Source organism: Zonotrichia albicollis, chromosome 3, assembly GCF_047830755.1.
Source record: "Zonotrichia albicollis isolate bZonAlb1 chromosome 3, bZonAlb1.hap1, whole genome shotgun sequence".
In the NCBI taxonomy this organism is placed as follows: Eukaryota; Metazoa; Chordata; class Aves; order Passeriformes; family Passerellidae; genus Zonotrichia; species Zonotrichia albicollis.
Window position 1 is genome coordinate 116,676,470 of NC_133821.1, and position 25,485 is coordinate 116,701,954.

The following is a 25,485-nucleotide window of genomic DNA, read 5'->3' on the forward strand; positions in this document are numbered from 1 at the left end:
AATACTAAGAGTGTTTCATTACCTGTAACATAACTGTATTCAAATTCTTGCCACAAGCTTCATCAGCAGAGATACCAAAAGAAGATCACAACACGTAAGAATTGTTGCAAGGTACTGAATTACAAAGGGTATATGATAATAAAGCATCTGTCTTCATTATCCTTCTACATACTAAAAATTTATAGTAAGAATTACCAAAGCTTTCTTATCACTCTGAGCTGGAGAAAAAAACATGCTAGAGGTCTTAAACTCACAATTGTATATTTATAAGCTATTTAATGTTAACAAATTTCCACTTTGTCTCACTATTTATTCACTGCCTAATCTGAATATTCATAACAGAATAAATATAAAGAACTCAGCTGGGGATTACTGAATCCTTGTAGTATTTCCCAGTAGAATTACTTCTGAGTATGTGCTAAGTTAGAAAAACTGCTCAAAAAATTTAAAGCAAATAAATGTGTGAATTCAGATTTCTATCTACAGAATATAATTTATGCAAATAAACAATATATTATTAGATAAAAATATTAATTTACTTCTCACACAAATATTCACAAAGGTAGTCAAGGAAAACATAAGGAAAACTCCATGTGATGAACTAGTATGTCACTACTACAACATTTTTAAAGTCACCAAGCCTAACCTAAACAAAACCAGCCAGCATACTGGGGCTTTTGTTCATTTTAAATGAGGACAACTTACAATTTTTTTTTACTTATGATTGATTCAACTTAGATTAGGCTTAGTACCAGAAAAAGCAAGGGATTTCTTCCCCACAATCAAACAGGAAAAAGCAAAACTTCTAGCATAGGGAGATGGAACAAGGCCAAGTAGCTAGAAATTCAATATATATTAAAATAAATTAAGGTGGCTACAAATTCACTATTTAGCTTGAATCTTCCTGTGGTGCACTTTGAAAACCTGAGAAGTTCCAGGAGAGGACTGGAGGTGATATTTACAAGATAATTAGATACCTACATATGGAAAATACATGACATAGACACACACACATACCACAGACATGTACACAGGTCTCAGAGGAAAAAGGTGGTTCAGCCCCTCCCTTTTAGCATTAGCTATAGAGGAAGCACAAAAAAACCTTACATCTAAAAACTTGCAGTTTGCCTGCATGAAGCTCACTCATATATTCCTACCATAAAAATGCATGTTATTATTTAGAGTCAATTGTCTCAGAACAGAAGTAAAGATTACTAAACTGAAAGAGAAATTGAAGCATTTGAGAAAAATCTCTTAGGTTTACTGTGTGGTATTTCTCCCTTATTATTGACATCTCCTATTTGTGAAAGCATCTCTTGAGAAAATACTACTCCTTCCATCTCAACAAAATAAACCAGACAAGATGGCAAAGAGATGCACTACTAGAAGCTACTCTTTTTGGTATTTTCTTCTGTTTGCCAGCCAACATTTTAGTCCAGTACCACTTGTGATTAAATCATACACAGCGGATATTTAAAACAGCTTTCTCAATCCATATCTCTTATCAATACAGATGGATAATAGATACTTCTACTAATTCTGGACTGACAGCTGTTACAAACTCAATCCCCATTTTGCATGACTTCCCCTCAAGCCCTGTGTGTTGCAAGTGCCAGCTGAAATCCGTGCACTGAAGGAGAGGTACCCGAGTTAGGGCAGAGTGGCCCTCCCCAGGGGCCTGGCTCAGAAAGACAGCAGCCACATGCTTAAATTGCAGCCCAAGGAGGTTAAAAGTCTACTAAAGGTATTAACAAGAGTTTAAAACTGTCAGTAGTTTGAGAAACACTCAAAAATGCACTTCTGAAGAAAGCAATAGCCATTTACAACCATTAATAGCTTTAATATGTTAATGTGTGGATAACTTGTTCTGACTTTGTGGCCAGTTGATTCTGTGTACCAAAGAAAACCCCAAAACTGCTATAACTCCACAATTTTCCAGAGAGTTGGACAGTATTGTTATACAGTATTACATAGCAATAATAAATTAATAAAATAATTAATACAATATTATTACACCTAATGCTTCCCAATTAATTTTACCTAATGCCCAGTCACATCTGCACCTTTTTTGTGCACAGTGCTCTGCAAATACAGGGAAGGTTATTGGCTTTTCCAGTGCCTGAATGTAAAAGGAATTCTGATAAAATTCCACAAAGGCACTTTTAACAGGTGAAACAGCAGATGGTCAGCAAGTGGAAGTCAGCAAAGCAGACTGATTTCAGCTTTGCTGTAAAAGTTATAATTGGAAATTCTAACCCAGAACCTCTTAACTACAGCTCTGCTGTTTCATTCAAATGTGGTTTGTGTTTTGCTTTGGTTTCCTTTTCTAGAAGACAGATATCAACTCCAAAATGTATTACTTTGTAAGAATTTCATATCCCCTACTCGTCTTTTGTTAGGTTTCCTACATACACATAATTATCCCTTTTTTTAAGCAATATGAAATTTCTTGTAAAATTTATTGCAAGCTGAGTGAGTCTAGAGATTCAAAGGAAATGGTTTTGAAATTATTTGCAATGAAGTCACCATTTTAGCATGATTCTTTCTAGTTAATGTCTCTCGTTAAGGCACGGAGGAAACAAAATACATCATATTTTAACAGTGCTGTTACACTAAACTTTCGTTGCCAGGCAGACAAGGACTGTAGAAGAAATCCCAAATTCTCCAGGAGGTGCTAATAACTCAGCAGTGCTTAAGAACTTGTTGAACAACATCTTCTGCAATTGTACAGCACAATTGACTACCACCACATGTTGGACATGAATAACTTGCCTAGCCCATTTTGAAAGCCTGTGTTTAGACATTGGTTTCTTTCTCAATTTACCAGGTATTTTCAAATAAATGGTCAAGAAATAGAAGTACAAGAGGGGCAGGTTAACATTTGTATTGTAATAAAAATCTCTGGTCTATAGTACCAAAACCAGGCAAATATATTTATTTTCATTCATTCTCTCTGTCTTGTTACTGATGTTTCTATTAAAGATATTTGAAAAAACAATCAGAAAAGGAGAAAATATACCTACAAGATTTAAAGGAAAAATCCTTAAATATGTGACCGCAAGAGCTTGAGCCATGCGCTCAGTTTATGAGCTGATGAAGTTAAAATTTTGCTAAAAGCTGCATTAGCTTTAGTCTGTCAACCAAAAACTAAATTTCCAATCAAAACTAAGTTTTCACATTTTCTTTGTCATAGTGCATTTCAGTATTAGAAGTTTAATTCCAGACGAGTGCAATATATTTTTATTTCTCTCCTCAACACCAAACACTTCAAGGAGGAAATATTTCTTTCATTTTTATCGGCCTGCACAGCACAGCAGTCCAATTTTTCATTATACCAATTATGTAGAATTAAAGCAGACAACACCAGGATTGTTCTTTTCTTAGAGAACTGCTATTCCAAAAGAAACAGTTGGTTTTGCTTAATAACTGTCAATCACAAACCCTCCCACACTCTACAAAACAATACTATCAAACAAGTAAGAATATCCATATAACAATGGAATCTTAAAATAAAACAGAAGGCCAAATTGTGCATATGTGCATCAGATTAAATGGAGTTTCAAAGTTATTATAGGGAAAAACTGGCATCGAGGTAGAACCAAACCTGCACCAGTAAAGTTTGCAGGCAGAAAGCAACTTGAACCTGCTCCCACCCCCACATAAAACAATGTATGATTAGACTACTAAAGAACAAAAACATACCTATTTGTTTTGCAGCTTGTAAGATAGTTTTTAAATCACCATTTACAGTTTGGTATTCTTTTTTGTCCAAATTGTCATCAACAAACTTTATTATCTTCTTCCAAGTAAGATCAGACTTCAGCAACTGGGCATGTAGTTTGGATCTTTTAGTCTAAAAATGCAAAATATTTGGGGTAAATTTATTTCAAATTAATACATGACGATTGCTTTAAAATTAAACACCAGATAAAATCAATTCCTTCCAATTGCATTCAGTCAGTGTATAGTACTGACTGGTAGCACTTTTCCTTTTATCTGATGTTTAGACTCTTTCCTGAGTGTATACACAAAAAAGATACACAAAAGCAAACACACTCTCTCACTAATTTACTCTTTCCAGAGCAAAATCCTCTATAAAGCCAAACTCTTACAACTTCAAGAGACTTACAGTTCTCAAGATTCCAAAGTCATTTCACAGGTTCCCACAAGGCATCTATTGCTTTAATGCATTATTTCTCAGGAAGAAAAAGAAGTACCTAAATTCAGTGAATTTAATATTAGAAGGGAAATGTTTGGCTTCCCAGCTCTATGTAAGCTCAGAGCTAAAAGCAGCCTTGCCCAACTTCTTGAAAGACAAATTAACACAACCAAGCAAGTTTTGCCATATGATTGTAAGGGCTAAATACAAATCACAAATCCACAGCAAATTTGACTTTGAGTGAGGACACTATGAAGGAATGTACAGGAAATTTTACACACTCTGCCCTTCTTGCTTGCCTACTCTTATAAAATATCAATGCAAATGAAGAAAACAAATGATTCTTACTATAGCTATGCTTTGTGAAAGAAAAAAAGCTTTACCGTTAAGTCAGCTAATTCTTCACTGTAATCCTCATGTTTAGTGACATTTGAAAAGGAGCGTAAAGCGCCTGTCAGCCGCGGCAAGGCCATCTGTTACTCATTCAGTGATCCATAGGAGGAGAAATCAAATCCCAGTTCAAGCACCTAGATGAGAACAAAACAAATAACACGGCTTTATTAATGTTATAAATACAAACTTGCATCATAAACTTGAAAGACCTTTTCGAGCTAGCAGCACTTGGCTCAAACTTCAATTAAGCCAGTTAAAAAAAAAGATCTCTTAAAATAATGATAACCAAAATTAAATAAAATGAGGTGAAAGGCACAGAGCAGAGGCAAGACACGGGAACATGCAGAGGTCACTCAGCAGGTAGTTCTTTTCTCCCCTCCCTTAATAAAAGTTACCAGCAATGAGGCAAAGTGGCAATTATTTCTTTAGCATCCCTAACACTGAGTATTACAGTGAAATCTATGTAACTGAACTTAAGCTCCCAATAGCAGTAAGTGATTACAACCTACGGGAAGATTTCTGAGCCAGCCCATGCTGGGAGCTCTCAGGTCATTAACAGCCTCTGGCACTGATGCACAGAGAGGCATCTTTCTTGACAAGTGCTTAGCCATTTTTAACCCGCAAAAAAGGGAAAGAAAGTTATGACAGGAAATAAAGACTGTCAAAGGCATAGCATTGAACTATTAGAAGAAATAAAGGGAATAAAAAAGGCTACCAGAAAACTGAACACACTATGCCTTGGGATGTTTTCATCTCACAACTGGGAGTGCACACACACTTAGAGCAGGCCTCTCTTCAGAACTACAGCTTATTCCCGTGCAGTTTTATTTCCTCTGTGGAACAGGCTCATATCTATGCACCAAAACACAGCTGTTCTCCATCTGAAACTCTACTTCTTCCAAGCCTTTTACTAAAATTATTCTCAAAGTTATTTAATTTCTAAAGGTGCCCACGGCTGAATTGTTTATTGAACCCTAACACACAGCTACAGTTCCTGATGGTACTAGATAAGATACAGATTTAGATTATTTTTGAAACAATTAATGATACCATTACAAAGCTAATGATCTGCATCATTCTTAGCATGCCTGAAGATCAACGTCCATCCAGAATTTAAAGAACTCATAACAGAGTTAATAGAATTACTTCCCCCCCAGTCATACAGTACAGAACTCTCTGCTTTCATCCTATTATCCTTAACACTTTTCCTTATTTAATGACTGTATTTGTATTTTAGCTATCAGCTTTGAAATACAGCACAAAAGAAATCCAGATGCAGCATTCCAGTCGCAATCAGAGAAATGCCACTGACTTGTCAGGTCTGCTTGTTTTCCCACCTTGCCTTAAGATGCTTTTTGAGAATGATTTTATAACAGCTGATATTTTGGAGACAAATGTTATAACAATGAAGCTACAAAATTTGGAAATACAAAGTCTTTAACTGTGAAGAGCAATGAGAGCATGTATTCAAGCCTAGAAGCAGAGAGAGAAAAACATCACTGCAGCTCTTTTGATATATTCAGTGAATATATGACATGTAACTCATACCAGCATAGCTCCTAGTGAAAATGGTCTGGACACATTTTAGCAACCATTATTAGAAGGGAAGTAATGTGTCCAGACTTTGAGGGTACATCACTCTCACACTGTTATAATGACTGAACTGCCATTAGCTATCAGAGCTATTGGGTCCATTTTACCTATTTATTTTATACCTACATTTAAATACCCTTTTCTGTAGCATTATGTGCCTTTATAAAAAAATGCAACAACATAACTCTAATATTACTTTAATTGTCCTTTCTGAAATATCATGCACAGCAATTTATGAAAGTTAGAACATACTTATAAAAAGTTCACTTTTCACACACACTTATAAATTTCAACGCATCTCCAGCAGGCTCATTTATTAGGAAACTGAATTCTAAATGGATATTTCTTTCTCTTTTATTCAATGTCTTTATTAGCAGCTCCTGAAATAGAAAACCTGAAACACCAGAGAACAAGAAAGGGCACACTGTCCTGACCACAGGCGTGGCCAAAGAGCCAAATCCAGCCCTGCAACTCTAATCCTGTACCAGTAAATGCCTGTGTGCTTTCAGAACTTGCCTGTGTGCTTTCAGAACTTGCAGGTGTCTGAGGAGGCTGGTTTTGCAGAACTTCTGCATCCCATTTATAGTCAAATATCACACCCCCCCTTTGCTTCTGGTACAACACCCACTCTCAGCAGGGCACCAACAAATAACAAAACCAGCTAGTAAACAGAATGCAGGGGACAAGTGCAATTAATTACTCCGCTGTTAAAACTTAGAAACTTTAGCTATTATTCTGCAACATATTAGAGCCAGCTCTGAACACTAAATCAAAAATCATGTGGCCCTATAAGATGCACTGTAAATTTATATTTGTTTTTAAAAAAATATGCTACCTGCCTTCACATAAAGCTTCCTTATGTAGATCCCTGCCCGCATCACACTGCCTTTAGAGTGGATCAGCTACTCCTCATCATTCCACAGCCATCATAAGGGTAACTTATTCCTTCTGGTTTGAAAGAAATGTATGTTTGCTCACAGGTGGATGTGAAACAACTGAACTACCAAATGATCCTGCTAAAATCTGCTAGTTTTGAAACAAGGACCTAAAAGGCAGTGGCAATTAAATCCTCTTTTCTACAGCCCACATACAGAAGATGAATTTTTGCCATCCTTCTGCCCATTCCCCCTAAAGAAAGGTATGAGAAAGGTACCATCTTAAATCATTTCTGTAGGACAAATGGAATGGGAATTTAACCCTCATATCAGTGTGACTTTACATGGTAAAAAGATTTCTTCTCGTCCTCCACTCCCAATCAAGTAAGGACATTTTGGGTACATTCTGCTTATTATTCCTAGAACTATCTCAGATTTTCTGCCTCTTTTAAAAAACACTCAAACTCCACCAAGCCTGTTTGTAAATTAGAAACAGCAATATCCACCCTTCTAAAGCTTTGTGAAGATGAGAGAAGGTAACTTTTAAAGTCTATTTTGCTTCTTTTAGAAACAAGTCAGTTAACACTGAAACTTTGTATAGAAGAAAATAAAACAAAAAGACAGATTCTACTCAGAGTTCAGGTAAACAACAATTCTAAGTTTATTGTTTGAAAGTAAACATGAATCATGATCTCAGCAGGTTTTTACTCATTAAAGTGAAACATGAAAAAAATTTCTACCAATACCACAAAGGTAACAAAAATTCCAGAGAAGTTTTCCATTTCATATTTTCACCAGCTACTTAGGTTTTTGTCCAAGTACTGGCCTTCCTATGTTTCTAATACAAGCAAATAACAGAACCATTTCCTTTTCTTCTTTGCAGAAATATTAAAGAGATTACTGTAAAAGACAGCTCCTTTTGAAATTTACTGAATTCCTATGCCCTCTAACAGATCAAGCCAGCTGCCCAGTAGGGCTAAGAGAAGGTGAATGCTCAGATCAGACACGTCAATGTTCAAGCTGAACAGAAATCTTTCCTTCCTTACAAAGGATGGAATAACATAGCATCAACACAGCTAAAAATCACAGGTAAAATCCACAATTACAAGATCCTAAAGTACCGGTTTCTGTAGTCTATAATATTTTACTTTTTATTTGTCCTTTAAGACTTCACAGCAGTGCTTCTGTTTAGAGTATTTAAGGAATACTAAGCCATGTTCCCAGATTTGTCCTATATTACCTATAATTCTTCCAGCTATTAAGTTTCTTGCTGTCTATGTAAACCTGCAATTTATAAAACCTAAAGAAGTTATTACTAGTAACTAATCTAATCAAAGAACATTATAAAGAAAAAGAGGCTTTTAGGCATTGGCGGTAAATCGCAGGTTGCTATCGACCACAAAGAATTTCAAACAGCACTTTGTCTTTCACTTGAAAAAGTGGGAACATTTCAAATGAAAAGGAAACTGAAAGGGCAAAAGATATCCCACCCACAAGGCCATACAAAAGCTAAAGGGATACTGTAACTTTTTTTATATTTTAAATACATAATTCAAACAGTGAGGCCATTTATCAACACATACAATATTTTACTTTACGCTACTGTGTAAGAAGACTAAAAATAAACCCCTAAACATTAAATTGTACTGATATGAACACATTTTAGAATAGCTACAATTAACTTCAACAACTTCCTTAGCACAAAGGTAAACTTGATATTTTATTTGCAAATAAGATTCAACATTTTAAAAAACCAAACAACACATTCTACTCCTTATATATCCTTTCTAAATCATATACATTAAAGGAAAAATGTTTCAAAGAAAACACTTTAAAGAAAAAAATTAAATCATTAGATAAAAAAGCTATTTTGGATCTCTAAGAAAATTTTTATTAGATTCAATAAAATTTCTTATCCAAGCATGTTTGATGTCAACAGTACAAATACATCTAACATCAAAGTTGTTAGCCAGGGATAACAGTGGTTTAAGAATGTCTGGGACATTATTCAGAAATAGCATGACACTAAAACAACAGCATTTTCAGACTTTGTATTTTGCACCTTTACAAACAGTGCTGGCCAGTGCAGTACCAACTGTACGCCTTCAGACATCTCACTTTCTACAAAAGGCCCAGACATCACCCTGGAATTCTCTCAAGTTGTCTGGGTCAAATATTACTGATCTCCAGACAAGACTGGGTCAATTTTTAAAAGGGCGATGGCAAGATTAAGGAATATGTACTCAGGAAGAAACAGTGGCTTCCTGACACACAATATTCTCCTCAGCAAATACCAAAATTCAGACAAGTGTCTCAGCATATCAAGAAGGCACAACAGTGCCTCTGTGTGCCACTGTTCACATAAAAGACAATTTCAGCATCTTAATTACAGAAGTCACTAAACAAAAACCCTAGAAAATCAAATAATGAAATTACAAGTCATTCATTCAATACAGTATTAACCCTTTCCACATTTTTTCATAATCTTAACCATGCACATGCGATCGCCAGCTGCCTAACACTGTATCTGCTTGCATCAGCTGGAGAACCACTTCCTGTGATTATGCCTGATACTGTTCTGGGATGATGCCAAACATGTGGCTTGGCTCAATAATGTGTTCATTTTACATGTACTTTGAGATAGTTACTGAGGATTGCTGTTGTTAAAAAAGAAAAAAAAATTAAAACAATCCTTTCTTCAGAATAACTCATCTTCCTTTTCCAAGAACATAAAATGTAATTCAGTTGTTAAACAAAAAATGCCTGTAGTTCTAAACCTCATGGCCTTAACTTTTAACTTCCCTGCAGTGAGAGATAAACTGTATCCCAAGCTACAGAAACTTCCAGACTTGCCTTACATGTGGAGATGTACTATAAGCAAATTTCCAACTTCAACATACATAACATGAATATTCATTTAAACATTAGGCACAAGCCACAAATACAAGATGGGGATGGTGGAGATGTTACTTGTTTAGTTTTGCTTTAAGTTTAAAATAGGGGGCACTCTGTGCCTCTGTTACACACCATGCCATCAACAGAGGTTGAAAACAACCTCAGGGGTTTCATCTTACTCTGTTCTAGAAAGGCTTGTTACTAAAGGAAGAGATGTATGGGAAGTAAACAGGGATGTAGGTGGTCAAAGGAAGGAAAGGAAAGGGAAAGGGGAAGGGGAAGGGGAAGGGGAAGGGGAAGGGGAAGGGGAAGGGGAAGGGGAAGGGGAAGGGGAAGGGGAAGGGGAAGGGGAAGGGGAAGGGGAAGGGGAAGGGGAAGGGGAAGGGGAAGGGGAAGGGGAAGGGGAAGGGGAAGGGGAAGGGGAAGGAAGGAAAGGAAAGGAAAGGAAAGGAAAGGAAAGGAAAGGAAAGGAAAGGAAAGGAAAGGAAAGGAAAGGAAAGGAAAGGAAAGGAAAGGAAAGGAAAGGAAAGGAAAGGAAAGGAAAGGAAAGGAAAGGAAAGGAAAGGAAAGGAAAGGAAAGGAAAGGAAAGGAAAGGAAAGGAAAGGAAAGGAAAGGAAAGGAAAGGAAAGGAAAGGAAAGGAAAGGAAAGGAAAGGAAAGGAAAGGAAAGGAAAGGAAAGGAAAGGAAAGGAAAGGAAAGGAAAGGAAAGGAAAGGAAAGGAAAGGAAAGGAAAGGAAAGGAAAGGAAAGGAAAGGAAAGGAAAGGAAAGGAAAGGAAAGGAAAGGAAAGGAAAGGAGAAAATAATAGGTAAGTGAAAGAAAAAAGTTTTCAGCTAATGACAGCTAGGTAACACACGTTGCATCTCACTGGGGATGGCTGCGAGGCTGTGGAATGCACTTCAGCAAATATAAGTGCTAAAACAATACATGTATAACACATAACTGCAGAACTGCTGGGCTAAGAGCATGCTGGAGAAGTTGCTCAGATGGTAGTAAAAAAAAGTCTCTGTAACATGCTCCTGCAGTGAACAGCAAGTGCATACAAGGATAAAGCCCCCAGAATGAACTACTCACCATTACAAGGTTTTTAAGTCTCACAGAGATGTGTTCAAGCACTCAAATCACTCACCATATTTACAGACAACTAAACAAATGCCTCAAGTACTGAATTATCCCCGAGTTCTAAATAACTGGATGCTTATTAGCCACTCAACACCATATTATCCTTCATAATTAACCTGATTTCCTTCAAAATAGGGTTTCAATAAGCCTCAAGTTGGGTATCGGATCATTTTGTATCTGGAGCATTCTCCCAAATGATTCTGAAGGAAACACTTAACACCTCTTTGAGAAAAACACAACATATTTCAGCATTTACAAAGGATCTCAAGTGCAATATAATAAAAGACTAAGCCAGGTACACTAATCTTTAAGACCCTGCCTGTACATTATTACTCAAATCAAAAAAGAGAGGTGATATGAGTAGGATTGCTGTCTTACTTCTTATTAACCACTAAGTCACACGCTTTCTTTACAGCAAAGTCATTAGCAATGTTCATACTACCTGCAAAGACAGGAGGATGTCAGTTCTGGATTAATTATCTTGCCAAACATTGAAATTCCTTCTTGAGGATTTCTTTAGTAATTAATTATAGCTAATAAAGTCTTTGCATCTTGCAGACAAGGTACAGTAGCTGTGTAAGCACAGTGCAACTTATGCCAAGATTCACATTTAATCTTACAGAACAATTATTCTATGAAAGCACTGAAGCAGGATTTCTCATTTAGAGAAAATAATAAATTTTTTTTGGTGTTAAGCAATTCTATCAATACAACTGGTAATAATAATGGTAATGCTGGCAATCTGAAACAGAAAACCTGCAAGTACCTAAACTACAGAATTATTTTTCAGAACTGAAATATGCTGAGTTTTAGACCAGTTAAGAAAGAAGCTGCAGATTCTACAGCCCTTCTAGTAATAGACAAGAAAATTAATTTGTCATGCACTAAAAGTATGAAAATGGCCTTCAAAAGAAACACAGATTCTGGCCAACTCTGCTATCACTAAACAAAATGTTTCCCAAACTATAAAGTCATCCTATTTCCAGCAGCTTTTGAGTCAGACTTTTTACCAGTGGTTGCAGTAAATAATACAGGAATACGCAGAAAATGACTCATTACATAAAATAAGAAACAGATGTCAATGTCCACACAAATGCAACAATTTAATTAAAATAATGCAAGTGTATTGTGCAATTTCAAGTGTTTGCTGCATTTTGTAATATTTGGATTTTTTGCATTCATTTAATTTTTATATAATGTTTGCAAGCTTTTCTATAAGATGTCCTTTATGCTTTTTTCTATCATTCAGTGTGTTATTTGATACCTGTCATAATTTTTGAGGTGGGAAGGAGTAAGAAAGCCATGACGGAGTTTGCAGAAAGCTCTCTAGTTTATATCTTTCCAATAGTACACAGGGACCCAAAAGCTGTGCATTTTCTCCATAATTCCTCTAAAAAGTGTTTTAATTCTGAATACACTACACTAACACTCCTCCTAAAAGTCTCTGTCGGCATATATAACAACTTTTCCAAAGGTATGTCCATACAAATGAACCACTCATGGTCTAGCAGTCCTTTTATCCCTACTGGATCCTTGTCACAGCACACTAAAGGCTCAGTCCAGCTCAGTGGTTAAAAAGTTGCAGGTTGGTATTTCCTATCAGAAAAGCAGACAGAGGCGCATTCATAAGGCAGCTCACTGACCTCATGCAGTGGAGATGCACAGAGAGTCCCAAAAATCAACCTACCAAGACAAGCTTTTCAAATTTTCCAAATCACACACCAGCCTTTTGGGGATGCCTTTCCCTTCAGAACTTCCTCCTGCTGCCTGGAGGCAACACCACCCCCTCCTCCACAAAGAGAATTGTAAAGAAACCCAAGGTTGTAACAGACACACAATAAGCTGTCCCAAGCCAGACCACTGTCCACTTGATTTAGCTTAAATATTACTTAACATTGGTAGGATATAGAGGTGAAAAAAGTCAAAATTTCAGCCTAAAATTTATGCCAAAAAATCAATCCAAGGTCTTCCCTGCATGATAAGTATACCCCTACAGCCTGAAAACATGCCTACTTCAAGGCAGAGACTCTCCTACAAAGAAAAAAAATAAGTTAATTAAAAATACATTTAAGCAAGACTCAACTATCGGATAGATACATAGTCACATAAAGAAATTTTATTAAAGGCAGGATCCCTTGTATTCTCTTCAGAGCTCACATGCCACACAGGCACTTCAAACAGCACACCAGCTATTTGATGACTAGCAAGTAACAGCTTTCTAATTGATAATTCATCATTACTGCAATTGAGAATTAGAACTTAAAAAAAGGCAGCTGCAATGTTAAAAGTGCAAATTAGAATTAAAACTAACAAATGCTGCTGATCCTTCCTGGGCTGTCTATAATGCTGGTCATATATATGCAAGAGGATATTTTGAGAAGAACACCTGTACAATTTCCTACAGTGAGGAAATCCCAAACTATCTTTCCAGAGCTTGCAAACGTGTCTGCTTATCACATAAGAAAATGAGGGGAACATCAATTAAGGCATATTATTATTCCTGGCAGATATAATAAAAAGGAAAATGGCCCCATTATGTCTCTAGTGAGTTGAGGAGGTTAAAACAGGGTTTTTCCAGCTGTACATTTTTTAAATGGCTGCATTTCTCCAGTAATAGTCATATTCTGCTAAAATGTATGTAAAATTTCTTAAAATATTTTAGAAAATTGTACTGTAAGCTGATACATACACACATATTATACAAAAATCTCCCACTGAACAGTTAAAAGCCTTTGAATAATTATTATGAGTATTTAGCATGGCACATAGGATGCCTGCTCAGACTTACAGAATCAACTTTTAAAGAAACCTCAGAAACAAAAATGTGAAAATTATATAACCAAGCATTTTATTTATATCATGTTTTGGAAGCAACATAGATGTGTACCACATGATGTCACACTCAGCAGTAAAAGCTCTGGGAAAGGAGAAGCAAGGGGTGTGGGGAATGAAGACACACATCCACACTCATGGGGTTTGTCTTCCCAAGCAACTGTTGGACATCTGATGTTTTCTGCCCATTTCACAGCCAAAGGGAATGAGTTAGTGAGAGGTGAGGGGGGCATTTGGCTACTGGCTGGGGTCCTGGGGTCAACTCACCACAAGTAATAAATTTATTATAAGAAACAGAAGAGACAATTTTCAGAGATCCTCTTTACTCTTCCTGAATCCTTCAAGGACACATTAGAATAATGGAATCATTATTAAGGTTGGAAATACTTCCAGGATCATCAAGTCCAACCTTTGACCAAATACCACCATGCAAGTCCAACCTTTGACCAAATACCACCATGCATGATACTAAAATGTATCATGAAGTGCCATGTCTACTCATTTTTTGAACACTTGCTCCGCCTCAAAGCAGCAGCTAAGACGAATGTCTTCCTATTTCTTGAACAAATTCATCAGAATCCAGTTGCCAAACAGAAACTCCATAAGTGACACAGTTCAGCAGTCCTCACCAGTTTCAAAGAAAGGAGCAATTGTTTAAATGGCTGTATGGTTTACAGAGTATTTGAATGCAGACAAGAATGTCACAACTGTACAAAGTCATCTACTTAATCTGACAACGTCTCAGAAGAAAGTTTACAACTGGAAAACTGAAATTTGCTCCACAATTCACTTGAAAAATGCTTCAATCACCAACCTATCATTCCACAATCATCTATTCTTGCTGTAAGACCTATTTATGTTTAAGATGCAGGCCTGTAATATCAGTCTATGTTTTAGGCCAAACATCCAACATGCCTTTGGGCAAAAAAGAGTAACAGATGGCTCACAGTATAAGCTCATGCTTTAGAACAGTAAAGTCGAAGGAAGAATATAATTTATACCCATAAATTCCACATACAATGGAAGGGGAGAGACAGCAACTCTTCTATCCCTAAAATATCAACTAGGTAAAACATTCTGCACCTTCCTTTTAAAGTTATTTTTCTCCACCACACACTAAATTTAATGACACAGAAAAAGAACAAGTTTTATTTTGCATCTCAAAGCTGCACTCAGCAACAGGTTGGCCACCAAATTCTAGCCCACAAGTTTATGTAGTGAATAGAAGACTGAGAACACCAGCTGCCCTTTCTGCAATCCTCAAACAGTCCACATGGAAGCCTAACTCTTTCTTGGCTTCAGTCCAGTCTCATGAATTTTCCTTGAACTATACACAGTCACACACAACTTTAAGAGGAATATCTATATCTGGAACAAGCTCAAGAAACACCCAGAATAGGGATCTTTCACAACACTGGTTAATTCAGTGAGCATGATTACCACAGAACCATAGGATGCTGCTATTCCTATTGTTTCCTTCAATCACATTTTTATGTGTTTGTGCAGTGTTGGGGTGGCTTGACTCTGGCCAGCAGCCATGCTGCTGCTTGTTCACCCCCCACAGTGGGACAGGGGAGAAAACAGGAATAAGAAAGGGAAAAAAAAACCTTACAGGGTTGAGATACAGTTTAACAGATGAAGAAAAAGAAAAATAACCCCCATGTGAAGGAAAGAAATGCTCACCACATCCCATGGGGTGACCAATGCTACAAGCTCCAGTTTACTAATCTCCAAAAACCAGAGATCCTGAAAGCAAAAAACCCACCCTTTCTTCTTCCTCTACCTGTGTTTTTATTTCTGAGCATGACAATACACAGTACAGCACATCCCACGGGCCAGCCTGGGTCTGCTGTCCAAGCTGTGTCCCTACACAGCCTCTTGCCCACCCCCTTGCCTACTTCTGAGCAGGGAGGGTGGAAGAAAGCTTTAATGTTGTGCAGGCCAGGAGCAGCCAAAACATTGCAGTGCTATCAACACTGTTTAACCCATAAATCTCCAGCACTTCTACTGCGTTAGAAGTTAACAAAAGTTAGCTCCTAAACCCAGTATAGGAATGTGCTCACATTGGCATTGCTCAAACAGAGGCAATCAGATTCCTCAGAGAGAGATGAGCATAAAGAATGCCCTGACTGTGCATTTTCTTATGGGTTGTGCTTGCAATAAACACAAAATTGCTCCTTTCTGTGATGTGATGAGGTATTTAAAAAGCCAGAAGAGCTAAATACACAATGACTGACTACTGCTTATAATGTAAGAATACAGAGGTACATGACAAAACTTAATAGTTTAAGGTGAGAATAATCCCAAGTACAATGCCTTTCCTGGAAAGAACAAAATTGAATTTGGGAATTCATTGCCACAAGATGCCAAAAAGACTAAAAGTTCAGGTACGTCTAGATGAATTAAGGGACATCAAATACCTTGGCAGCCTCTGAACTCAACAGCTTTGAAGGTGATAATCAGTCATTTAAATCGTGGATTACAAAAGATAATATGAAAGTGAAGGTATAATTGGATTCGCCTTCCCTTTTTTTCAGTAGATCACCTAAGCACCTCCCACTGGCTGCTACAGGAGAGAGACACTACACAAACATCTTTGGAAACAGAGCTACAGGGTGAAATAACAGAGATTCTGAGGATTACAATTTGGGATTCAGGAGTCTAATGTCTCTCAGTCTGTTTCTGGGTCTTACCCTTGTTTCTTTCTCTTTTTAGTTCAGACATCAGCTGTTATATTTCTAACATCCAGCTACACATCATAGATCATTTGCTAAATTGCTTTTGATTAGATAAGTTTATCCGAACTACAGAGTAGATTTTGGTCTCAGTTCTCTCTTCAAACATTAAAGCATAATTCAGTATAAGAAATGTGTAGGCTAGAAAGTGCTCAACACTAACTTCAACGATTGTTACTACAACAATTTACCAGGAAAACAGTAAGCTGTTATTTAGAGTAATAAGGACTTCAATTTTCCATGGGGAAATTTTGTAGGAGGGAGAAAAGAAACCTGTTCAGCACTCAAAACACCCATATGAGCTGGTATTAATCCCACCTCTAACAGCTTCCAAATAAACTTAACTTTATAACTAACCAGAGAAAGACAACATGTGTCTTTCCTTCCCCCAACCACCTCCACACCCCATTACCAGCTCCTGTAACTATCTGTAACTAGCTCCTGTAACAGAAGAGGAATGAAACATGCCCGAATAACATGGATCAGCCTGAGCTCAGTTTAGTATTTATAAAGGATAACTTTTTCAGAGAAAATACTGTAGGTAAATAGGACCTGCAGAAATATACACCAGCCTTTTAAGAAGGATGATTTTTCTATTAACTCCGTAAAAAAATATTTTTCAACTATAAATGTTCTTCCTGAAAACAGAACTAACACTACACAATAGAAAACTGAAAATTACACTGAGAAGAAAGGGACTGCAACTACTTCAGAGGCCAAATTACAATTGTCTTGATCACATAATCATAGAATGGGTAAGGCTAAAAGGGACCATGGTGGATCATCTGGTTCAACCTCTCTGCTCAAGCAGGCCCATCCTAAAGCACAAGGCACAGTGCAGACAGTTCCTGAGTATCTCCAGTGAAGGAGACTCCACAACCTCTCAGGGCAACTTGTTCCAGTGGTCATTCATCTATACAATGAACTTCTCCCTTATTTACCAGCAGAACTTCCTGTGCATGAATATCTCCCCATTGTCTCTTGTCCTAGTGTTTGGCACCACCAAAAAAGAGCCTTGATCCATCCTCTTGACACCCTCTCTTCAGACAGTTATACACATTTATGAGGTCTCCTCTCACTTGTCTCTTCTTGGCATTGAACAGGCCCAACTCTCCCAGCCACTCTTCGTAAGAGAGACGTGTCAGTCCTTTAATCATCTTCATAGCTTCCACCAGACCTGCTCCAGGAGCTTCAGGTTTAGCTTCAAAGCAAGTTCTGTAAACACAGAACTATCAGAATAAAACACTGCTGTTTGACAATTTCTTGCCTTCTCTCTGATTCAGTGGAAGTTGTGACCTAACCTCTTCCAAAGGCCAAGCTAGCTTTTAGAGAAAACTGAGGTGTAACATGTAAACTACACATACAATAGTATATACAGGTCTTTATACAGTGCATAAAGTCCCCAGCTGGGAGTTGGTCTGTACTCCGATACAAATGTGACAAGAGTTCTTCCAAAATCTACACATATAATTCCAAGATGATGCAAGTTTACTCTCCTCTGGCCAGAAGCAAGTCAGATCCAAAGGAAATCATTTTACTACAGCACCTGCTGAAAAGCAGCATGTGTTTAATCAGACACACCACCTCACCATTGTGTAAAGATGGCATTGTTATCATCAATGCCATCTTTAGATGAAGGACAGTTTGCATCTGACCTGACAGCTGGCTTGGTTTTCTTCCTCTTAAAAACTTAGCTCTGCAACCTACCATGTGAACATACAGAACTCTTGCTGCACTGTCTCTGAAACTTCCAATATTTTTTTTCTAGTCATTGGCTAGACTCAAATCAAGTCTATCTTCTGGAAAGTAACTAAGCGTGACTATTAGATTTCTACACAAATTACATTTACTGGTTTCTCTTCAACAGAACTACCTTATGGTCAATTGTTCAAAAAGCCATAAGACTTAGCGCCTACACCAATGTTAGTATTTTAAGAACAATAACAAAACCTACACTCACAAATCACAGAAGTTTTTAAGCAAAAGTATTATTTGAATTCCAATACGATACACACTCCTGATGCACCGGACTTGGAAGCCTTAGGTCGCTACAAGACTGTCAAGTGTTTTATAAGCAAAGCTGTCACTACCAACCAAAATGAAGCAGCACCCGAAAGGAAAAAACACTCTACGTGACCACATGCTTTTTTCATTCTTCACTTCTGGCTCTCTACATTTATTAATACCACTAATAAGTACTGAAAGCACATTCGACAGCGGTGCGTTTCCCACTTGACCACTCCCATCAGCAAAGCCCTTCCGAGAAGCAAAGCCCGGCATGCAGGCGGGAGCGCACGGCACCCGGGCCTTCAGGAGCGGCCTGCCATCACCGGCCGCGGTGCGCGCCGGGGCCGGGGCACGCCGAGCGCTCCGCCAGCCCCGGGCACGCTGCCTGCCCTGCCCGCCGGAGGCAACGCGTGGCACCGGCCACCGGCCCGACTATCCCGAACCCCGCAGCCCGGCTGCCCCGAGCCCCGCCAGCAGCGCAGCGACGCCCCTGCCCCGGGGGCTGCGGGCAGAGACCCGCGCAACGGCGGCAGGACGCCCCTCCGCGCCTGGGCAGGCCAGTCCCGGCGGTCCCACTCCCCACCGGGGTGCGGGACCGCGGCTCCGCACCGGCGTTGGCGCAGAGCAGCGCCCGCCCGGGGCCTCCCCGCGGCCCCCACGCCGCGCCCGCCCGACCCCCGCCCGCCGCGCACCTGCCTTACGGCCCGCCGGTTCCGCTGCCGCCAAGAGCCGGCGCGGCGCGACACTGCCGTACGGCGAGCGGGCGGGGCCCGAGTTCGGCGCGGCCCGTGGGGCTCCGCCGGTGCCCGCGGCGGGGCTGTCCCGGTGCCCCCGGCCTCCGCTGGCTTCCGCTGGCGCCTGCCGGGTGTGCGCGCTCCGCCGAGCCGGCGCCGCGCTCAGGCCTACGTCGGCTGCAGGCCGCGCCTCCGCCGCGTTCTCGGTGCAGACAAACGCGTCCCGCCGAGGTGCCGCGGCTGCTGAGCCCGGCCGGCCGCCCGCCCCGGTTATGCCCGGCGTGGAATACGCCGTGGGGGCAGCGCCCAGCAGTATTTCACAGAATCACAGAATGAATTACGTTGATAAAGACGCAGTCTGTACCGAGTTCAACGTATGACCGAACACCAACCACCGTGTAACCTAAACCATGCCGCCAGGTGACATGTCCAGTCTTGCACCTCCATGGACGGTGCCTCTTCACTTCCCTGAGCAGCCCATTCCAGTGTCTAATCACCGTGTCTGTGTAGAAATTTTTCCTAATGTCTGAACTAAACCTCCCCTGGCACAGCTTCAGACTCCGTCCTCTTGTCCTGTGGCTGGTTGCATGGGAGAAGAAGCTGATCCCCACCTGGCCACACCCTCCTTTCAGGCAGTCATAGAGAGCAGTAAGATTCCTCCCAAGCCTCCTTTTCTCCAGGCTCAACAACCCCAGCTCCCTCAGCCTCTCCCCATAAGACTTTGTGCTCCTGTGTCAGTGCCTGGGGCTTTCCTGGATGTGGGTGTCCGTGGCCTTCAGGCTCAGTGCTCTTTAGCAGCTCATCCATCCCCTGCACAAGTAATTCTTGCCAAACCACGTGTCTACCTCGGTGTCGGCCTCTAGAGCTTTTATAATAAGTTATAAAACTTATTCAGTTTTATAATTTTTGAAGCAAGCTCTTCAAATAAGTGGCCTATGTCCTCAGTTGTATATGTGTATATATATATACACTCTATATATTTGTAATGTGATGCTTTTCAATAAAGACATTATCTGCTAGATATTTAGTGGACTAAAAATGCCAGACATTACATGGAATTAATTTTGTCAAATGCAGATGCCATAACGTAGACTTAATATGTGCCTCAGGAAAAAATTCTTCTCCTTTTCTTCAGTATGTATGAATTTTTTTGGAAGACATATGACGTTTGATGTCCACATCTTAAACAATCCTTTGCTTATTCTCCTGTGTTATACCAGATTTTTGGCAGCATTTCAATATTCATTACTATGTAAATCTACTGTTCACTGTCTTGTCCTTTATTTGACTCCTATGCTTCTTGCATGTCCAATAAAAAGGTGTAAATAGTATTTCTCCATCTTTTGCATGAAATCCTTCTGGCATAGCCACATGAGAAGTTCTAATTCAAATTTGAGAAAAAAGGTTTCAGTCAAGTAGGCTCAATATTGTAGAATCTGAGAAGCGAGAAACATATCTGATCTTGAGTTTGCAAAACACCCTGGAAATTTACAGGAGTTAATTCACCACTGTACTCCTCACTTCACGTGTTTGTTAACCAAGCAATATTGCATTTGGGGTCAAACCAGTGTTGTTCACCTGGAGAACAATGGGTACTCACAAGAAGACCCAATCCTATTTTATGGTCACGGAGTACTGCTAGCTGGTATTATTGTCCTGAATTACTGTCTGGTATTATTGACTTGAATTATTGTCTGCAAATACACTACAATTTGTGGACTATTGAATTGACTCTTTTTGTTTCTTTTTAACAACTAAATATTAATGCTAATATATGACCCATGAATTTTAGTTACTTGAAGAGTACTTCAGATTCAGAAAAGAAATAGATTAGTAATTAAAATAATCTTGTCTTTACTTTGACAATGGAAAACTTATTAAATCACCGTCTTACAAAAAAAAACCATCAACCAATTCATTTTCTGTTGAGATTGTAAGATGAACCTGGCAGATGTCCTTGTATCAGTATTAATCTTTGCTGTGATGAGAGTATCAAGCATTCAAAACTAACTGCTCTCTGCAGATGTCACTGTAACCAACACAGGGAGAAAAATCTTAAATCAATGTTATTATGTGACAATAATGCACGTTCCTCAGAAAACATTCCAAATCTCTATTGCCCGTGATTACAAAGTAATCATATCATGCTGCAACTGCAATGCTAGCAAAAGTCAGTGCGTTGGAGGTGCTGTTATTCAAATGAGCTGTAATTCTTTACAGTCATCTTGTTCCCATAGATTTTAATACTTCATTTAAAAGTCACCAGGAGGAGGGACTGACCTTGGCTCGATATCAGGTGCCCACTGAAGCCACTCTGTCAGTCCCCTTCTTGGCTGGACAGGGCAGAGAAAATGTAACAAAAGGATTGTCAGTTGAGATAAGGACAGGGAGAGATCACTCAGCAATTACTGTCACAGGCAAATCAGACTCGACTTGGGGAAAAATAAGTTCAACTTATTACCTGTCAAAATCAGAGTACAATAATGAGCTATAAAACCAAATGCTGAACACCTTCCCCTCATTGCTGCCTTCTTTCAAGTGCTGAACTTGATTCCCTCTTCCTGCCAGTTGTGCAGGTGAACAGGGAATGTGGGCTGCAGCCAGTTCATCACACATTGTCTCTGCTGCTGCTTCCTTCTCTGGGGCTGGATTCCTCACACTCATCATCTGCTCCATCATGAGGTCCCTCCCACATGAGACAGAGCTGCATAAACTTCTACAAGGTGAGACCTTCCCAGGTCTGTAGTTCTTCATTAAATGCTCCAGCATGTGTGCCTTGTACACTGCTTCAGTGTGGGACCCCCAATGACAGCACAAGCCCTTCCAGCAAATCTGCTCCAGTTGGGCTTCCCACAGGATCACAGGCTCCTTTTGGACATCCAGCTGCCCTGGTGTGGGTTCCTCCTTGTGCTGCTCCACTGTGGACCTTTTTGGGTTGCAGGGGGATAGCTGGTCTCGCCACAGTCTGCATCACGGGCTGCCAGGCCATCTCTGTTCTAGTGCATGGAGCACCTCCTCTCCCTCCTCCTTCACTGGTGTTGGCATCTTCAGAGCTTCTCCCTTCATGTTCTCAGTCCTCTCTCCAGCTGCAGTTGCTTTTGCTCAGGTTTTTTCTGTCTTCTTAAATCTGTTCTCACAGAGGTGCTACCATCAACACTGACAGGCTCACCTTGGCCAGGGGTGGGTCTGCCTTGGCTGGCGCAGGATCTGTCAGACACAGGGGAAGTTTCTGGCAGCTTCTCACAGAAGCCTAACCCTGTACTCCCCCCCTCTATACCACACTTGGGCCACACAATACAGTTGCACAGACATTGTGAGTGGTCTGTAAGTTCTTAAAACTGAATACACAGTGTATTATAAGAAGATATTGCTGAGGAAGATATGAATAAGAAAATGGGTATCTACCGCTGCATAAAAATTCATAATTCAAATTTGTTCCTTAAGACCTGAGCCTTTTATAATGTCATGCAGGCTACATGAAGGGGATGTATCATCTCCATTATTACTGGTTCTTATGCATTGCTCTCTGACTTCAATCTACTTCTGTTATCTTCTGCTGGATATGAATGTACCTGGATTTAACCCCCAGCTGCTTTTCTTTAGCGCAGTGAGTTTTCAAAGCACTCTTAACTTTTTCTGTGGTTTTTCAAATTAATTAAGCAGCCTGATACTTCTGTGCTGGTGAATATCTATGTAGCTAGAATGGAAAACATGTGTCTTGTTAGTCTTCATTTATTATTTCTTAAGTGTTTTTATAAGTTCAACAAGATTGTTCGCTTCACAGTATGGATAAAGGGTGTAGAAACATACATATTATCATAATTTGACAGAATTCTTGAGTGGTAGTGGACAAATCTTCTTTGTTTCCCTTTTTTCTTTATTTCAGTTGCTGAGCCTAAGTTTAAACAGTTACAAGTTTCCTAGTAATCCCCACTGCTACAATTTTAATTAATACTTATAGAATTAATAATGAATGACTTTAAATATATAGCAGTTAAATAAGGAAAATATTATAATTTTGCTCTTTTTTCTTTCAGAAAAGAAAAAATAAAAGCACCTTTCATTGAGAAAAGTGATTTATTTTCTTTTTTAAATAAATATATCATAATTTAATAGAAAATTTATGCTATTATATCCAACAAGAAGCATTTACTTAGAAAATGTCATAGATATTTTAAAGATATTTCCCAATACTGATTTAGAGAATAATTTTGGGAGTCTTCTTTAACCATCATGTTTCTGTACCTTGGTCATATGTTGAATCTGATTGATGCTTGCATAATTTCAAGACAAATGCTCTATGTGTCATGTTTTGTGAATTTGCATTGACATATTTGCCAGCTCTTTGTCAAAAGAAAATGAAAAAATAAAGTAAACCAAATAAAAATGTCTATTCATTTGGAACTTGAAACAAGTAACATTTCTTTTCTGAAAATCACCATATGCAGCAGTTTAAAAATAGAATAGAAATAGATAGACTAGATTAGACTAGAATAGTTTCAATTGGAAAGGAACTATGATGATCATCCAGTCCAACTGTCTAAGCAATTCAGGGCTGACCAAATTAAGTCATTATTAAGGGCATTGTCCAAATGCCTTTTAAACCCTGACAGGATTGGGACACTGATCACCTCTCTAGGGAGCCTGTTCCAGTGTTTGACCACCCTCATGGTAAAGAAATGCTTCCCAATGTCCAGTCTAAACCTTCCCTGGCACATCTTTGAACTCTTCCCACATATCCTGTCACTGAATCCTAGGGAAAGGGTCACAGCACTTTCTTCTTCACCTCCTCAGTAAGCTAAAGTAGGGAGCAATGAGGTCACCCCTCAGCAGCCTGTTTGTCTCCAATACAGGCAAACCTGGCATCCTCAGCTACTCCTCACAGGATATGACTTCCAGCCCTTGCTACAGCTTTGCTGTCGGCTTCTGGGCACATTCAAGGACATTCATATCCTTCTTAAATTATGAGGCCCAGAGCTGCACACAGCACACCAGGTGAGGTGGCATCAATGCTGAATACAGTGGAACACTCACCTTTTCTGACTCTCTGTGCTGTATTTGATGCATCCCAGGATGTGGCTTGCTGTCTTGGCTGCCAGGACACACAGCTGCCTCATACTGGGTCTGCTGCCAGCCTGAACCCCCAGGGCCTCTTCAGGGCTCCCCATCCATTCCTCTCCCAGTTTACACTTCTGCAAATGGATAGAGTAAAACTTTGAAGACAATTACGACTGATGTTTGTGGCAGACATATTATTGCCAGATTTTAGTCTTTCTGAGAGATATTACCAGGTTTGAAAACTCATAACTTACCTAAATGTTGATATGACACTGTCTTGCCAGAGAGCTGATATGTTGGAGAATATTTTTAGTAAAGAGTCACAAAGTATAGAACTATTAAAAACAGTTAAACCCAGGGAGAAGGCTAGAACCGAATTCCATGTTTCATCATTTGTTAATTTATTTTAAAAATTATTTATAAACTGAGAAAAAACTATGTGTGTGTCATGAAAATGGGACCTGCTCAGAAATACAAATCCAAAATATAGACAGTGTCTTATCTCTTGCTTCTTTTTCATTTCTTCATTTGTGTTTTTGAAAGAATGCACATTAAATAATTCTTTTACATAGAAAATTTCAATGTGGTACTGAAGCAAATTGAGCTGAAAAGTTAAATCATCATGGTCAACAGGCTTCATACTCATTTAGGCTGATATTAATTGCTAATAACATGGAATCACTTTTGGAACCTGGTGGGCAAACCTTACCTGTTTCTCTATATCCTGGTAGCATATAGAAAAACTGGTAGAACTGGCTCTCCCTCTCAGTTGCATTTCTGCAATGATTCATGATATTTGTGTTTCTTGTAATAAAGGGTTAAAGAAGAGCTGCTGCAGTGTAGGTGCACAGCAGCTGTGCTAATTGGGTAATTGGGTAATTGGGAGGGGAGGTGTGGCTGAGCCTCATCCCTAGTGGGCCACAGCTGCGAGAAGCAGGTGAGCAGCATTGAAGGTAATGAGACACAAAGTGCCCAGGTGCATTGCCCAGCCACCAAAGGGAACAGAGGGCACACAGGTGCAGTGCACGAACACTCAGGGCTATAAACGTCTGGGCTAAAGCATAACACGAGTGGCTGCTTGA

At 39.3% G+C, this 25,485-nt stretch overlaps 1 protein-coding gene across 4 annotated transcripts in view; it reads right to left on the bottom strand.

Moving 5' to 3' along the window:
- ASCC3 (activating signal cointegrator 1 complex subunit 3) overlaps positions 1 to 19,457 on the bottom strand; it is a 261,720-nt gene extending 242,263 nt beyond the window's left edge. The window contains exons 1-4 of one of the 4 annotated variants that reach the window (XM_074538569.1): positions 19,304 to 19,457; positions 17,684 to 17,819; positions 4,543 to 4,686; positions 3,703 to 3,853 (exon numbers count right to left, since the gene is read on the bottom strand). In XM_074538569.1, the coding sequence (XP_074394670.1) occupies positions 3,703 to 3,853; positions 4,543 to 4,632 (241 nt within the window). In that variant the 5' untranslated portion in view covers positions 4,633 to 4,686; positions 17,684 to 17,819; positions 19,304 to 19,457. Of the gene's footprint in view, positions 1 to 3,702; positions 3,854 to 4,542; positions 4,687 to 17,545; positions 17,820 to 19,303 lie in introns of those variants that run through there. The other 3 variants (XM_074538568.1, XM_074538567.1, XM_014264959.3) reach the window with 3 other exon arrangements.
- Positions 19,458 to 25,485: the final 6,028 nt, after the last annotated feature.